At 41.4% G+C, this 17428-nt stretch overlaps 1 protein-coding gene across 1 annotated transcript in view; it reads right to left on the reverse strand.

The window, feature by feature from the left end:
* Positions 1–17428, reverse strand: part of dip2cb (disco-interacting protein 2 homolog Cb) — a 36600-nt gene that overhangs the window by 6807 nt on the left and 12365 nt on the right. The window contains exons 5-23 of the mRNA XM_066652086.1: positions 16923–17105; positions 16449–16583; positions 15411–15539; positions 14974–15093; positions 13720–13917; positions 13161–13252; positions 12869–12979; positions 12635–12758; positions 12351–12460; positions 12128–12230; positions 11950–12014; positions 11350–11443; positions 10958–11077; positions 10659–10773; positions 10359–10498; positions 7636–7772; positions 5874–6082; positions 2684–2798; positions 535–736 (exon numbers count right to left, since the gene is read on the reverse strand). Coding sequence (XP_066508183.1) covers positions 535–736; positions 2684–2798; positions 5874–6082; positions 7636–7772; positions 10359–10498; positions 10659–10773; positions 10958–11077; positions 11350–11443; positions 11950–12014; positions 12128–12230; positions 12351–12460; positions 12635–12758; positions 12869–12979; positions 13161–13252; positions 13720–13917; positions 14974–15093; positions 15411–15539; positions 16449–16583; positions 16923–17105 — 2502 coding nt within the window. The remainder of the gene's footprint in view (positions 1–534; positions 737–2683; positions 2799–5873; positions 6083–7635; positions 7773–10358; positions 10499–10658; positions 10774–10957; positions 11078–11349; positions 11444–11949; positions 12015–12127; positions 12231–12350; positions 12461–12634; positions 12759–12868; positions 12980–13160; positions 13253–13719; positions 13918–14973; positions 15094–15410; positions 15540–16448; positions 16584–16922; positions 17106–17428) is intronic.

Here is a 17428-nt window from a genome sequence, read left to right on the forward strand (position 1 = left end):
TAGATTAATTTTCTATAAATCCTGACGACGATTAATTCAGGAGTTCAGCAACATTCTCCCAAGACACTCCCGCTGTTGATAAACCTTTTAACCACAGGATAATTCCGTTAAAGGGCATATTTCTTAAAGAGTAACTACATCCTAAGATGTATTCTTTTTTAACTTGCACCTGAAATATATTGCTCTGTAAAAATAAAATATATCAGCCCTGAGCACATTTTTCCAAATGGTGAAAATAATGTGTTTAATGTGGACAGTGACACCTGCAGCGCCCCTCAGAGTCAACTCTGCTACAGGCACGGGTTATGTGTCATGGCCCTGAAGTATGATGACACATCACATTACACAAATCAGTCAAACAACAAGAGTAAGAGAGAAAGAGAAAGAGAGAGAGAGAGAGAGAGAGAAACAGAGAGTGATGTTATGCTAAGAGATGCTAATGTTACGCTACCCTTCAGTTGTGTGTAGTTACTCTTTAAAACACAATACGTTGTATAAATATACTCTACACACACACACACACACACACTGTACCTGGTTGTTTCTGCCGCGGTTTGGGGAGGTTGGTGACACAAGAGTGGGGGCACATGAGAACGTTACATGGGTGTAGCGCCCCCTCTTGGAACAGCTGCTTTGTCTCAGACAGGTGGATCCCCCCAAGTGGAGTTTTGGGCAAAGTGTTGGAGGGAACCAGAGCCAGGCAATACACACCGACCTGATGGATACCATCTATAGCCTTCACACGCAAACAAAATACAATGTACCTTATGATCAACAGGAATATAATGAAACTATAAGAAAGTCCTGTCAATCGATTTAAAAATGTACAGTTGTGTTCAAAATAATAGCAGTCCATTATGACGAACCAGATAATCTGTTTTTGGTATAAATTATATTACCAGATGACAAATAATGTAACAGTTGGTGCAGTACATTCTTAGAAAACCAACAGACTGTTGATGTGCATGGTCTTGTGTCTGTGTATTTGCATAATTAATTGAAAGAGGTGTGTTCAAAATAATAGCAGCGTGGAGTTCAATTAGTGAGGGCAATCCTTCTGTGAGGAAACAGGTGTGAATCAGGTGTCCCTTATTTAAGGGTGAAGCCTGCTCTACATGCTCTACATACATTTCTCCATGAAAGCCTGAGAAAAATGGGTCGATCAAGACATTGTTCAGAAGAACAGCGAGCTTTGATTATAAAGTTGATCGGAGAGGGTAAAACTTATAAAGAAATGCAGACAATAATCGGCTGTTCAGCCAAAATGATCTACAATGCTTTAAAATGGAGAGGAAAACCAGAGAGACGTGGAAGAAAACGGAAGACTACCATTCGAATGGATCGAAGAATAGTCAGAATGGCAAAGGCTCAGCCAATGATCAGCTCCAGGACGATCAAAGACAGTCTCAGGTTACCTGTGAGTACTGTGACAGGTAGAAGACGCCTGTGTGAAGCTAAACTATTAGCATGAAGTCCCCGCAAAGTCCCACTGTTAAAAAAAAGACATGTACTGAAGCGGATACAATTTGCCAAAGAACACATCAACTGTCCTAAAGAGAAATGAAGAAACATATTGTGGACTGATGAAAGCAAAATTGTTCTTTTTGGGTCCAATAGCCGCAGACAGTTCGTCAGACGACCCCCAAGCTCTGAATTCAAGCCACAGTACACTCTGGAAGCATGGTGGTGCAAGCATCATGAGATGGGCATGTTTCTCTTACTGGTGCTGGGCCTATTTACCGCATACCAGGGATCATGGACCAGTTTGCATATATCAGAATACTTGAACAGGTCATGTTGCCTTACGCTGAAGAGGAAATGCCCTTGAAATGGGTGTTTCAACAAGACAACGACCCTAAACACACTAGTAAACGAGCAAAATCTTGGTTCCAGTCCAACATAACTGAGGTTATGGAGTGGCCAGCCCAATCCCCGGACCTTAATCCGATAGAAACCTTGTGGGGTGACATCAAAGATGCAGTTTCTGAGGCAAAACCGAGAAATGCAAATGAATTGTGGGATTTAGTCAAAGCGTCCTGGGCTGGAATAGCAGTCGACAGGTGCCAGAAGTTGGTTGACTCTATGCAACACAGATGTGAAGCAGTTTTAAAAAACTGTGGTTATTCAACTAAATATTAGGCTAGTGGTTCACAGGAATGATAAATCCTAAAAAAAAGAGTACATATTTCGAGTTAGTAAAGACAAATGCAGATACTGCTATTTTTTTGAACAACCCAATGTTCATTTTTTGGTATTTTCTGTGAAGTAGTTAAAATTATACACATTTCTCTTCATGTTTTGATTTGGAAAACAGTAGGCAATGTTCCCAATGCATGGAAATAAAAACTACTATTAAGATTTTGTGCTTAACTAAAGTTTTTAAACACACTGCTATTATTTTGAACACAACTGTAATAGATGTGCTGTGATTAATCATGATTTATCACACATTAAAATACCAGTATTTCCTTATTTCCTGGAAGGGAGATAAATAAACACGTACAAGGACAAACCGGTTAGAAGAAAATATAATTCCATTGTGTTGATTTTATATTTATTAATAAGTATTCTTTATAAAATTCTTCTTAAGAAGAAACAACGTGATTAATCACAATTCATTTCAGAAAACTGTGTGATTAATTTTTAAAATCGATCAACAGCACTAAATAAAACCAGTGTGTACCTGCAGTACTCTACTCATCCACTGAAAGCTCTCCTCTTCTGTTGCGTCAGGTCTCTGCTCAGCCAAAACCACAATTCTCTCATCATGAAGAACAGTGATGGAGAACACCGCTATCCTACACACACACACACACACACACACACACACACACAGAGTCCATTGTTTATTAAGTTTATCAGCATAGGTTTGTTAATAGCAAAGCATTTGTTGTTAATTTTCTAAAGTTAGTGAAAGTAGTGTTAATTTTCTATAAAAATTAAAACTTGTTTGTTTAGTTTCTAAAGAAGCTCGCTATTTGTGGTGGAGCCTGAAACTCCAGGGAGTGTATATTACAGTTTAAAACAAACTGAGGCAGTGGGGTTTACGCTGAATGTGTTGTAGCAGTAAATTAAAGCCTATTTTTATTTCTGTCAATTGATTTTGAGCAGCGGTCCCCAACCACCGGGTCGCGACCCGGTACCGGGCCGTGGGCCATTAGGTACTGGGCCGCACAGAACTTTTGAATTTTTCTTAATTTTTTAAAATTGATTATCAGTCTTAATGTTGAATTTTATTTTGAAAAGTGACTTCTGTGCGGAATGACGCACAGACTCATACATGCGTAACCAGCCGTTACCCCAAAAGCTAGCAAAAATGAGTTAAAAACAAACATCTTTGGCGAGCTTCTTTGGAAAGGTGAAAAGGCCCAATGAGGAGACAGAAGAAGAGCTTATGACTTCCAAGAAAACTAAAATCTGCATTTAAAAAACAATATCAGGATTCCTACTTAAAATACGGGTTTATTCCTACAGGTGATTCTCATGTGCCGAGCCCGCTCTGTGTAATATGTGGCGACAAGCTAGCAAATGAGTCAATGAAGCCTTCAAAACTGCTTCGGCACCTGGAGACCAAGCACCCTGCATTAAAAGACAAGCCTTTGGAGTTTTTTGAAAGAAAAAAATGTGAACAAGAAGGGCAGAAGCAATTACTGATGGCCACCACATCAACAAATGTGAGTGCACTGAGAGCGTCATACTTAGTGGCTAATCGTATTGCTAAGGTGAAGAAACCTTTTACTATTGGTGAAGAATTGATTCTGCCTGCCACTAAGGACATTTGCCATGAACTTATAGGAGAGGCTGCAGTTAAAAAGATAGCACAGTTTCCTCTTTCGGCTAGCACCGTCACCAGGCGAATTGAGAATATCGCAGAGGATAAAGCAGTTGCTGGAGAGGATTAATATGTCACAGTGGTACACAATCCAAGTTGACGAGTCTACTGATGTTGATATCAAGGCGACACTACTAATTTATGTGTGATATATATATATCAGGAGGATGTGCAGGAGGATATTTTATGTGCACCATTGTGGCAAACCAACACCACAGCCGCAGAACTTCAAGTCTCTGGATGATTACATGTCAGGAAAACTAAATTGGTCCTTTTGTGTGGGCATATGCACGGATGGAGTGGCTGCTATGACTGGACGGCTTTCTGGTTTAACTTCTCAGGTAAAGGAGGTTGCACCTGAATGTGAGTCAACGCACAGTGTCATTCACAGGGGAATGCTGGCTACCCGAAAATTGTCACCTGAACTCAACAGCGTTGATGTCATTAAAATTATTAACCACATCAAAGTGCATGCCCTTAACTCCCGTCTGTTCGAGCATCTTTGTGAGGAGATGGATGCCTTCTCTTACACACTGACAAACGCCTTCTCTTACACACTGAAGTAAGGTGGCTATCTAAAGGCAGATCATTGGCAGGAGTGTTTGATTTACGAGAGCCGCTGCAGAGGTTTTTTTCAGTGGCAGCACATTTTAGTGACAAGGAATAGGTCACAAAACTTGCTTATTTGTGCAACATATTCAACCTGCTCAATGAACTTAATCTGTCACTTCAGGTGAAATTGACAACTGTCTTCAAGTTGGCAGATAAAGTAGCCGCATTCAAAGCCAAACTGGAATTGTGGGGACGGCGAGTGAACCAAGGGATATTTGACATGTTTCAAACATTGTCGGGGATTTTGGAAGAGACTGAGCCTGATCCATCATTCTACTAGCTGGTGCATGATCACCTGTCTTTGTTTTCGGAAGAGTTTGAGCGCTACTTCCCGACCACAAAAGACACACGGACGGCAAAAGAATGGATCCGCGACCCATTGAAAAAAAACCCGGTGAATGGAGCCTGTCCGTGCTAGAAGAGGATCAACTGCTGGACATTGTAAATGACGGTGGCCTTAAAAGTATGTTTCAAACAACAACTGTACCAGTGATCTGGGTTAAAATCAATGCAGAATAACTCTGAGATCACCCAAAACGCATTGAAAGCCCTGCCTCCATTTCCAACCACCTCTCTTTGGAAGCAGGATTTTCTGCAGTGACCGCTACCAAAACAAAACTACGGAACAGACTGGACGTACGGAACACACTTCGGTGTCACTGTCGCCCATTACCCCAACATTATTATTATTTGATTGACTTATTCACCCTTTTATATAGAAATGACCAGTAGTCACTTGAATCGAGTTTAGTTTTTTATTATAATTATTTCTTATTAGAGAGGATTTTGTTCTAAAATAAATATTTTCGTTTACAGAGATGTTGTTGATTATTAATTTATGAACAAAAGGTTGTTTATTGTCTGTTGATGTTTGCATTTGACATAAGACCACTCCGGATGCTTTATTATTAGATTACGTCATTAACGATTATCGAGCAAATGTAGGCCTGAGCCGAAGGCCGGTCCGTGAAAATATTGTCTTAGATGAAACCGGTCCGTGGCGCAAAAAAGGTTGGGGGCCGCTGATTTAGAGCAAGAAGCAAAGTCAGTTTATGCTGAAAATGACATCAGTTACATCAACTGACATAAGGGGATTAGGGCTGTGTGCTCAAACCCTGCCTCGGGTCACTATTCGTGGGGAGTTCTCCCTGGGTCTGTGTGGGTTTCCTCTGGGAGATCCGGTTTCCTCCCAAGCTTCAAAAACACATGTTGGTAGATGGACTGGCTCCAAAGGGGTGTGTGTTTGTGTGTGTGTGTAATGCCCTGTGATGAACTGGAACCCTGTTCAGTGTGTGTTTTTCTGTCTTGAAATCTGTGAATATGTTTGAAAATATGCTCTTTACAACAGCCTTAACTCCGTTTACTGCTTTAGTGTAATCCCTCACACACTAAATCCCCCCCCCCCCCACACACACACACACACACTCACCTTCCTCTGTAAACAAACTTCATGGGTTCAACGGCGAGGGCAGTAGCAACAATGTCATCACTGTTGTGCCTCCGGCTCCCGACCTGCATCAGTCCGTCCATCTTCCCCGTCACAAAGATCACTCCCCCAGGACCAACAAACCCCAGCAGCCCTGACCGCACAAACACACACTCACTCACACACACTCCTCCGCTCAACACCGGACACACCTACAGTAGGGAGTGGGGGACGACAGACAGAGAGTTACTTTATCGACATGAAGGAAGTTTAGCAGCCAGCAGCAAAGCACGACACAGTTAGACACATAGAGTAAAAAGAAAAAATGTGTATCTCAGTCTTTGTCCATTTTTAGTTCATTACTTCATTCAAACACAGCAGCTGTCTCTCACACTGTGTTTAAACTTCGTGAACGGTCCAATAGAATCGCTCCCACATGACTCTGAATATTAAATTTTTACATTGACGCACACTGAAAGCTAAGAAGCTTTTTTCCTTCTCCTGTAAAGTCACTATTCTCGAGATACATGTGTTTCTTTGGACAGTGAAGATGTGTGAATAAATAAATACGAAGACTGCAGATGCTGCATGGACCTAAGCTTTAAGAAGATATTAATATGCTCTGATTCTGTGCGAAGATAAATGTGCAAAGAGGTGCAGTTACAGAAGATACCAGGGGTGTTACCAGAAGTTTTCATATTCACCTGGACAGGGATCTTTTCAAAAACAGAGGGAGGAAACTCTCAGTTTTTAAAACTATCCAGATCTGTGTGGACAGGGGCTCATAACACGGAAACAAATCTAATCTTTGAAATATTACCACCATTGAATATGTAGCACAGATTTTTTTTTGCACTGAAATTATGCATCTGAATATAATTGCTCTTGAATAGAACTTGTGAATTTTCAGGAACACGTTTTCACTGTTATTATTCAAGGTTAATAAATTCAGATTTAAAAAATGCAGACAATATATTTCAAGGTTGCTCAAATACAGTAGACGAAATTCAGATACCAAATACGAGTTACAAAAAATTCAGATACACATCCGGGACACCAAGGATGAGCAGTCGATTCATTTGGATTTTCTCTTTCACCTTAAATGGTGCAGTAGTTGCATTCTAGATGGCGAAATACGAACACAACTTCCATACCCTGGAAAAACTACACGTTTAGCTTCCTTCCACGGATATTATCTCTTTATTTTCAGAGTGTCTCAAAAATCTAAAAGGCTCATTGAAGGCACAATATAACAGACTATTGATATCCTGAAGATGAAGAAATTTAACTGTGGAAATGTTTTGTAATGTATTTTTTATCTGAATTTATTAGCCTTGAATAATAACAGTGAAAACGTGTTCTTCTATTCAAGAGCAATTATATTCAGATGCATAATTTCAGTGCAAAAAAATTCAGTGCTACATATTTAATGGTGGTAATATTTCAAAATCTGATGAGACAGCTTCCATACTCATAATGGTTTAAATTTGGCTACAGTAGTAAAGTACAGAATGAGCTGATGTTTTCAGTATAAAACTAAGTGTCACTTCTTGTAACCATTATACAATGTCCTCTAGGGTTAGTAGATTATACTGATACCGAGAAATATTTGAACACCCCTCGTAACGTGTCTAAATGTGCAGTGAAAACAAGGCTGATATAGCCATAAGACTACGGCATGTGTGTGTGTGTGTATTTATTTATTTATAAAAAGAAATGCAATAATGCTTTTGTTTCTTTATAAAGACTATGAACATTTCCCAACCTCAAACGTGTTCTTGGTCATTCCTGTCAAACCGTAGTATGATGTCCCCGTGGCAACGGACGATACACATATCTCTCCAATCTCATCTGTTTTACACAACTGAGGAACTGCTTCTGGTTTCACAACACACACCAGCGCTGAGAGAGAGGGAGGGAGAGCTATTGTCATTTTCATCATCATCATCACCATAATCATCACCACCACTTTCATCATCACCATCATCATTACCACCTTCATCATAAACATAATCATCACCTTCATCATTACCACCATCATCATCACCTTCATCATTACCACTATCATCATCATCACCTTCATCATAATCACCACCTTCATCATAAACATAATCATCACCTTCATCACCACCACCATCTTCATCATAATCACCACCTTCATCATCATCACCTTCATCATTACCACCATCATCATCACCTTCATCATTACCACTATCATCATCATCACCTTCATCATAATCACCACCTTCATCATAAACATAATCATCACCTTCATCACCACCACCATCTTCATCATAATCACCACCTTCATCATCATCACCTTCATCATAATCACCACCTTCATCATAAACATAATCATCACCTTCATCATCCCCCCACCACCATCTTCATCATAATCATCACCTTCATCATTACCACCATCATCATCATCATCACCACCTTCATCATAAACATCATCATCACCTTCATCATTACCACCATCATCATCATCATCACCACCTTCATCATTACCACCATCATCATCATCATCACCACCTTCATCATAAACATCATCATCACCTTCATCATTACCACCACCATCATCATCATCATCACCACCTTCATCATCATCACCACCTTCATCATAAACATAATCATCACCTTCATCATCCCCCCACCACCATCTTCATCATAATCATCACCTTCATCATTACCACCATCATCATCATCATCACCACCTTCATCATAAACATCATCATCACCTTCATCATTACCACCATCATCATCATCATCACCACCTTCATCATTACCACCATCATCATCATCATCACCACCTTCATCATAAACATCATCATCACCTTCATCATAATCACCACCTTCATCATAAACATAATCATCACCTTCATCATCCCCCCACCACCATCTTCATCATAATCATCACCTTCATCATTACCACCATCATCATCATCATCACCACCTTCACCATAAACATCATCATCACCTTCATCATTACCACCATCATCATCATCATCACCACCTTCATCATTACCACCACCATCATCATCATCATCACCACCTTCATCATAAACATCATCATCACCTTCATCATTACCACCATCATCATCATCATCATCACCACCTTCATCATAAACATCATCATCACCTTCATCACCACCACCATCTTCATCATAATCATCACCTTCATCATTACCACCATCATCATCACCTTCATCATTACCACTATCATCATCATCACCTTCATCATAATCACCACCTTCATCATAAACATCATCATCACCTTCATCACCACCACCATCTTCATCATAATCATCACCTTCATCATTACCACCATCATCATCACCATCACATTCATCATTACCACCATCATCATCATCATCATCACCACCTTCATCATAAACATCATCATCACCTTCATCACCACCACCATCTTCATCATAATCATCACCTTCATCATTACCACCATCATCATCACCTTCATCATTACCACTATCATCATCATCACCTTCATCATAATCACCACCTTCATCATAAACATCATCATCACCTTCATCACCACCACCATCTTCATCATAATCATCACCTTCATCATTACCACCATCATCATCACCATCACCTTCATCATTACCACCATCATCATCACCTTCATCATTACCACTATCATCATCATCACCTTCATCATAATCACCACCTTCATCATAAACATAATCATCACCTTCATCACCACCACCATCTTCATCATAATCATCACCTTCATCATTACCACCATCATCATCATCACCACCTTCATCATAAACATCATCATCACCTTCATCATTACCACCATCATCATCATCACCACCACCACCTTCATCATAAACATAATCATCACCTTCATCACCACCACCATCTTCATCATAATCATCACCTTCGTCATTACCACCATCATCATCATCACCACCTTCATCATAAACATAATCATCATCATCATCATCACCACCATCTTCATCAAAAACATCACCATCATCATCACCTTCATCGTCATCATTACCACCTTCATCATCACCACCTTCATCATAAACATCATCATCACCACCATCATCCCCTTCATCATCATCATGATCACCTTCATCATAATTATCATTACCACCTTCATCATAAACATCATCATCACCATCATAATCATCATTACCACCTTCATCATCATCTTCATCATAAACATCATCATCACCATCATCATCATCACCTTCATTTTCATCACCATCATCATCACCTTCATCATCCCCATCTTCATCATCAGCATCACTTTCATCATCATCATCATCATCATCATCATCATCACCACCTTCATCATTACCACCAACATCATCATCTTCATCATGTAAACTGGTGATAAACTAGTGCAGATCCACTGAGGTGAACGTAAGATCAATGGACCTCATGAGAAAATCAGTCACAAAATAACACTCATTTCTTTCACTCACTCACTCACTCACACACACACACACACACCTCCGGGCATGGGTGGGCCGACATCCTGCAATGTGAGGACAGAGAGCTTCTCTCCTGTGTCCACTCTGATCACACTGTGACTGAGTCCTGTCAAACTGAGGACCCCACGGCCCAGAGGCTTTGTACTGCCCTCATTTGGCCTGAGGAAAACACACACACACAAACAAATAATTACACAACTACATTCCTCCATATGATATACTATCAAAACCTTAGAATCACTGCCCTACCCCGGTCTGAAGAGAAAACACAGAATATACACAACACGATTAAATACTTAACTACATTTATCCCCTGTACCTTCTTATTGCTACAGTCAGAGCCTCGGGGGAACTGGCACATGGACAAATGACCTCTGACCTCAGACCCATACTCTGAAACACATTCAGGAACGCGTCACAGGACGAGATAGACCCTGAGAAAGAGAGAAAGGGAGGTACGGATTACATTATTGGAGGATTAATGATGTCATGTGACTTGTGGAGAAACGTTCTCCTTTCCCTGATACACCCTTTATTTTTAAAACTGAAGTTTTAGTATGTGTTTTTCCTCACATCCACACGAACATGTCACAGTAGGTCACTGACATTTACACTCACATGGATTGGCCCCATCAGCGACCAGCAGCATACGGAGAGACGTCAGATTGAGGTCGGTCTGATCTTTGTGTGCCACCAGAGCCCAGTGTAGATCTCTGCTTTTCACACACACTACTTTAGCTACACACGCACACAGACACGCGCACGCACACACACACAGACACACACACACAAAGAGAACAAGAAAATTTGTATTCATCATCATCATCATCTCATTCATAAAACTCTGGACAAAACTGATTAAAAAAAGGTGTGGGCAAATCATTTCTTCATTTATTTCTGTAGCTTCATCTCTGCAGCTGAGTGAGAAATAGAGCACTTTCAGAAACACATCACTGTATCAGTGCCTCTTTTTACCACAACTACAATGTGGACAGTGTGTCAGTGTGTACCTTTGTACTGACAGACTTTCTGGATCCAGGATAATGGGTTCACCTTCATTAGAGCATAGGGAACACTGACCACATGGAGCATACTGAGCACACTCTACACACACACAGAGAGAGAGAGAGAGAGAGAGAGAGAGAGAGAGAGAGAGAAATTAAAAAGAGAATGAGGAGAGAGAGAGATTAAAAAAGAGAATGAGGAGGAGGAGAGAGAGAGAGAGAGAGAGAGAGAGAGAGAAATTAAAAAGAGAATGAGGAGAGAGAGAGATTAAAAAAGAGAATGAGGAGGAGGAGAGAGAGAGAGAGAGAGAGAAATTAAAAAAGAATGAGGAGAGAGACAGAGACACACAGAGACAGAGAGACACACAAAGAGAGAAACAGAGAGAGAGAGAGAGAGAGAGAGAGTAACAGAGAGAGAGAGAGAAAGAGAAACAGAGAGAGAGAGAGAGAGAGAGTAACAGAGAGAGAGAGAGAGAGAGAGAGAGAGAGAGAGAGAGAGAGAGAGTAAGCTGGAGGGTTGATTATGTATTCATGTAATTATTAATAATAATAAGTTACAGTGTAAATATGGCAAATACAGCTGTTTATTAAATAAATTGTCCTCACCGTGAGAATGGCATGCCACAGTCCCACATCCTTCTTAAAATCCAACACATTCACCAGTGTCTCAGCTGAAACACACACACACAGTGAGGCAAATCACCAACACAAATATGATTGTAAGGTAATCCAGCACATACATACACATGCAGTTTGTGTGTGTGGGTGTGTATGTGTGTCTTACCTTCCTTGTATCCACAGGTTTGTGTGAGTGTTTGGCAGTGTGTGAGCATGGCCATCCTTGTCACTGTCACGCCCAGAACACTTCCGTCCTTACACGTCTTATACTGTCAATCGAATCAATCAATCAATCAACTTCTCTCATTTCTAAAATATATTATATACACAACCTCTCTCTCTCTCTCTCTCTCACACACACACACACACACACACACACACAGATTTACCTCGATGTAGGCGGTGTCATTGTTGGCATCTTTAATGAGAGGATACCACTCTCGAGGAGGTTTGGACAAATGTTTTGAATCTGTCACCACCCACAGCAACTTCGGCCAACCTGCACACACACACACACACACACACACACATACATACATACACAGATACATAAAAAAACTAAGAAATACTAGAATTCATGTTTATTCGAAGAATAGTGTTGTAATTATTTAACAACTCTACGGTGTACACTTCTGAACTATTGACATATCAATTCCTCAGGTGACCTCCTGACCTTTGAATTGCATGATATCACCACTGAGGCTCTTGGGAAGTCCTTTGTGACAGGCATCACTCGTCAGCGCTACAGCAACACCACAACTCCCCAATAGGAAACCGATCTGCTGACTCCCAGCATCCTACAGAGAGAGAGAGAGAGAGAGAGAGAGAGAGATTAAAAAAGAGAATGAGGAGGAATAACAGATGAAGTCTGATGATAAAAGACTCCTTTGTCAATTAGTTGCAAAACCTTTTTAGTGAGAGGAACTTCGATGGGCACAGGGACCACTTCTGCCAACAGACAGCCGTAAAACGCCACCATAAAAGCCGCAGGGTCATTATTGGGGTACACCAGTGCCACCTGACAGACACACACACAGTTACATATTTTTCTTTCATGTGTGGTTTCATTTGTCACATGACCTTTAATTAAACCCTACATTATATTATTGGAGTTATGTACAGACTCATGCTTAATGTTCAAAAACTCTGAAAGACTCTGAAAATAGTTATGAATCAAGCAACGATCAAGTTAGTCTCACTCTGTCTCCGGGTCGGATCATTGGCTCCTGTTTGGTTCCGAGTTTGTGGAGGATGTAATAGGCCACTTTCATACTCCTGGACCAGAGCTTACCTACACACACACACAAATGAACAGATTTCACATTAACTAACTTCATCAAGTAAATGTATCAGTGCCTAAGTGTGGTTTGTTTGTTTATGTGTGTGTGTGTGTGTGTGTGTGTGTGTGTGTATCTGTAACATGACCATATGACTGCGTCGGTTTAAAAATAACAGTGAGAAATGGAGCCGCTAATAAAGATATCCCATAATAACCTGAACTCCTGAATATCAGGAGGAAGTGCAAGATAGAGAGAAGAATTTGGAGAGAGAGAGAGAGAGAGAGAGAGAGAGAGAGAGAGAGAGAGAGAGGGAGGGAGAAAGAGAGAGAGAGAGAGAGGTGGAAGGAGAGAGACAGAGAGAGGGAGGGAGAGAGAGAGAGAAAGAGAGAATCTGATCAGATAACAGTATCTGACCTGTTTTTAGGTGTGGGTGTGTGGGTATTTTTGCTGTTTGGGAAATGGTTTTTTCTTTACGTACCATACGTGAGTGTGTACGGTTGTTTGGTGCCGGTGTGTGTGATGGTGAGACATGGTGCTTTCGGGGCAATGGCCCCCCAGCGCTGAAGGGCTGCCTCCAGGGAGGCGGGGCAATTCTTCAAAGCACAAAGCTCCTCCCCTTGACTTACTGTTGACTCTGCCCCTTCTGGACGTGGTAGCGAGGGGTCGGGCTGCTGCACTGCGAGAGAAATTGCAAAGAGCAGGTTACATTTAAAAGCTAAGCACTAGCTGATATGAAAGTGTCAAACAAATAAATCCAGTGGAGTTTAAGTTCCTAACTTGTGTTTATTGATAGTCAGAAAACATGTTATTTCTTACTAATTGAAGGAATAAGGTTTAAAAGACCGTTGGTCCCCCCCCCCCAGCGGTGTTGGGAAACTCTAATAGGCGTCTTGCCTGTGACGTAGATGGTGGACAACAACTCTAGAAGCTGCACTTAATTTAATGCAGAATGAGGAAAAGGTGTGTTGTTTTTGGCTGCAATCATTCAATGTACAGTGGGACATCTGTGAACAAATGGCCCAAAGATCCCAAAATATCCAGAAAATGGACTAAATTTGTCCACTTTAAACGGGCACTTTGGATGGACCCTCCGCTCACTCCGTTATCTGTAGCTCATTTCACTGGCGCTTTTCCAACAATATGGGCATGTAAGGACACCAACGAAAGGTGTTCAAGAGCCTCTGTAACATGGAGGTAAACAGGGTAAGGACACTCACTTCGCCTGTTTTAGTTGGTGTTAGTTAACGTTAGCTTGACTCGCTAAACTCGGTGGCTCAGATTATACTCGGCTACGTAGCTGCATTACGGAGGTTTATAGTGTCGGATGAATTCGAGTTCGACTTCGATCACATTTACAAGAATAACGGTACCTCTACATTTGAGTTTAGCTTATTGCTAGGCTACTGTCATGAATAATGTTGGTTATTTAGCTAGATACTGTCATAACAGTCAGTCATAACAGTGTTTTACCACGGCGTTGTTCAGCTGAGGTCCACCAGTGACGTCACGGTCGCGTTCAAGAATTTCCGTAGCGAGCTCGGGTTTTTCCGTCAATTTCATAAAATTGTCAGTTTTAAAGCAAATTAAGCTGCTATTTTCATTTTAATTCATACTTATATCTGTCAGTAACTACAATAATGTGGAATATTCATGGAGGTCCATTAAGTGGTGCTTAGTCTTTAATGAATCTAACATAAAACAAAAGAATGTGTTCAGATGTGTGTGAGGACACCTTCCAGCAGTTCCTCAAAGTCTTCCACAAAAAACTCTCTAAGTGGACGTCTCTTTGGTCGCTTCAGAGTGTTCACCAGCTGCTGGATCTTAGCAGAAACACGACTGCTCACTGGAACTCCTTACACACACACACACACAATTAAATGAATTTTTATCAAAGAACCAAAGACAGGCTCCAGTTTTTCAGCTGAATCTGTGCTGTGTAGAGGACTAAATATAAACACATTGGACAAAGAATGTCATTAACAACGCTGCAGAGAGTCATTTATCACCAAAACATTTTGACTGAGGTGCAGCCTTGTGTTACACAGTGAGCTGCAAATGTGGAAAAGTATTTGATTTTACAAACAGATGCCGCAGCAGCATCACAGTCTTCACTGACTCTATTCACAAACAATCACAAACATATACAAACACAAACAGATGTTTTCTCACCGTCTCCTGTCTCCATGAGCTCAGCATTGCCATATTTGGGCAGGGGTTTGGTCGTCATGGCGACCTGCTGCTCCACGGAAGGTGCATCTGATGTGTAGCTTGTGATGTCTGGAGGTGCCGGGTGACTGTCTGCATCGTTACACACAAATAAATAAGTAAATAACAAATAAAAACAAACAATTTGTGTTTACTGTTCTTTACTGTGTCTGTTTCCAACTTATTTTCAATATCAGACCAAAATTAATAATAATAATGTGGTTCTAAGTTATTTTGAAAATAATGTACAATTGTATATAATACAATTATATTCATTCATTCATCCATTCATTATCTGTAACCCTTATCCAGTTCAGGGCGGCGTTGGGTCTGGAGCCTACCCGGAATCACTGGGTACAAGGCGGGAACACACCCTGGAGGTGGTGCCAGTCCTTCACAGGGCAAAACACACACATTCAGTCACACACTCACACCTACGGACAGTTTTGAGTCTCCAATCCACCTACCAACGTGTGTTTTTGGAGCATGGGAGAAAACCGGAGCACCCAGAGGAAACCCATGCAAACATAGGGAGAACACACCACACTCCTCACAGACAGTCACCCGGAGGAAACCCACACAGACACAGGGAGAACACACCACACTCCTCACAGACAGTCACCCGGAGGAAACCCACGCAGACACAGAGAGAACATACCACACTCCTCACAGACAGTCACCCGGAGGTAACTCACGCAGACACAGGGAGAACACACCACACTCCTCACAGTCACCCGGGGGAAACCCATGTAGACACAGGGAGAACACACCACACTCCTCCCAGACAGTCACCCGGAGTGGGACTCAAACCCACAACCTCCAGGACCCTGGAACTGTGAGAGACACTACCTGCAGCGCCACTGTGTGGCCCTACATAATTATATATATATATATATATCTATATTTAAAAAATGGATGTGTTTTTGTGGTTTGTTTTTAACCACTGGGCTGTGCTGGAGGACATCTGGGAGTGTTAGGTTTAATTTAACATCAGATTCTAACCTTCAGAATCCAGCGATGACCACGGCCTGTCAGACTGATAATCGTATGAGCGTCGACCCATGTTTCCGTTCTCTAAAGACACGCCCATCTCTCGCAAGCCCCGCCTCTTCAGGGACAGGTGAGCTATAGGCCCGACTGGAGCAGTAGGGAGAGAAAGAATGCATCTGTGTAAATAGTAATAAAAATAGTATTGTTCGTGTGTATGCATGTGTGTGTGTGTGTGTGTGTAAAAAGCTCTGATTGATCAGTGATCAATACCTTTATATCTCATTAATGGTCTGAAGCTGCAGCTAATTCTCTTCTCACTCTGCCATTCACAGTCCATTAACCACATCAGTCTGATATCGACTAGATATAAACATCTCATTAGCAGCGCTGGGGAGCGCTAGTTTTTGGTTTAGGTGGCGTTTAGGTGGCGAAAGGCACCAGACTCTCCCTGAAGACTAAAGAGTGGGTTACTCTGTGTGTACTCACTGCTGTAAGGGTGTGTGTGGTTCTCTGCGAGGCGTGCTGCATTAGCAGACCCGTTGCTGTGTGATGATGACGATGATGTTGTTGATGAAGATGATCCACGCAGAGCTTGGCTGATCCAGGCTTCGACTCCAGCTCCTCCTCCACGACCCAGAGAACCATCCCCCTCGGAACCAGACGAAGAATCTGCACAATAAACACCCAAACGTTTTAGACCAAGTGCCACCAGTTATCAAATCAAAACCTCCAAGTACCACCTATGAGTCTTACCCCTGGAACATGTGCCCCAGGTTCTCCCTCTGTTCCATGGGCAGGTGGGGGGCATAGGGCAATGTCTCGCTTGAATTTTAGCATGTTTTTATTGACATTTAATTAATGTTCACGCTTTACACAAAATAATTCAAACATAATTGCTACAAATTATTATGAATGTTTTAAACACAATTATATATTTTTGAGAACATCATTCATGGGAAATAAGTGTTTTGAAAAAAGAGTATGTCAATCTA

Source organism: Hoplias malabaricus, chromosome X1, assembly GCF_029633855.1.
Source record: "Hoplias malabaricus isolate fHopMal1 chromosome X1, fHopMal1.hap1, whole genome shotgun sequence".
NCBI lineage: Eukaryota > Metazoa > Chordata > Actinopteri > Characiformes > Erythrinidae > Hoplias > Hoplias malabaricus.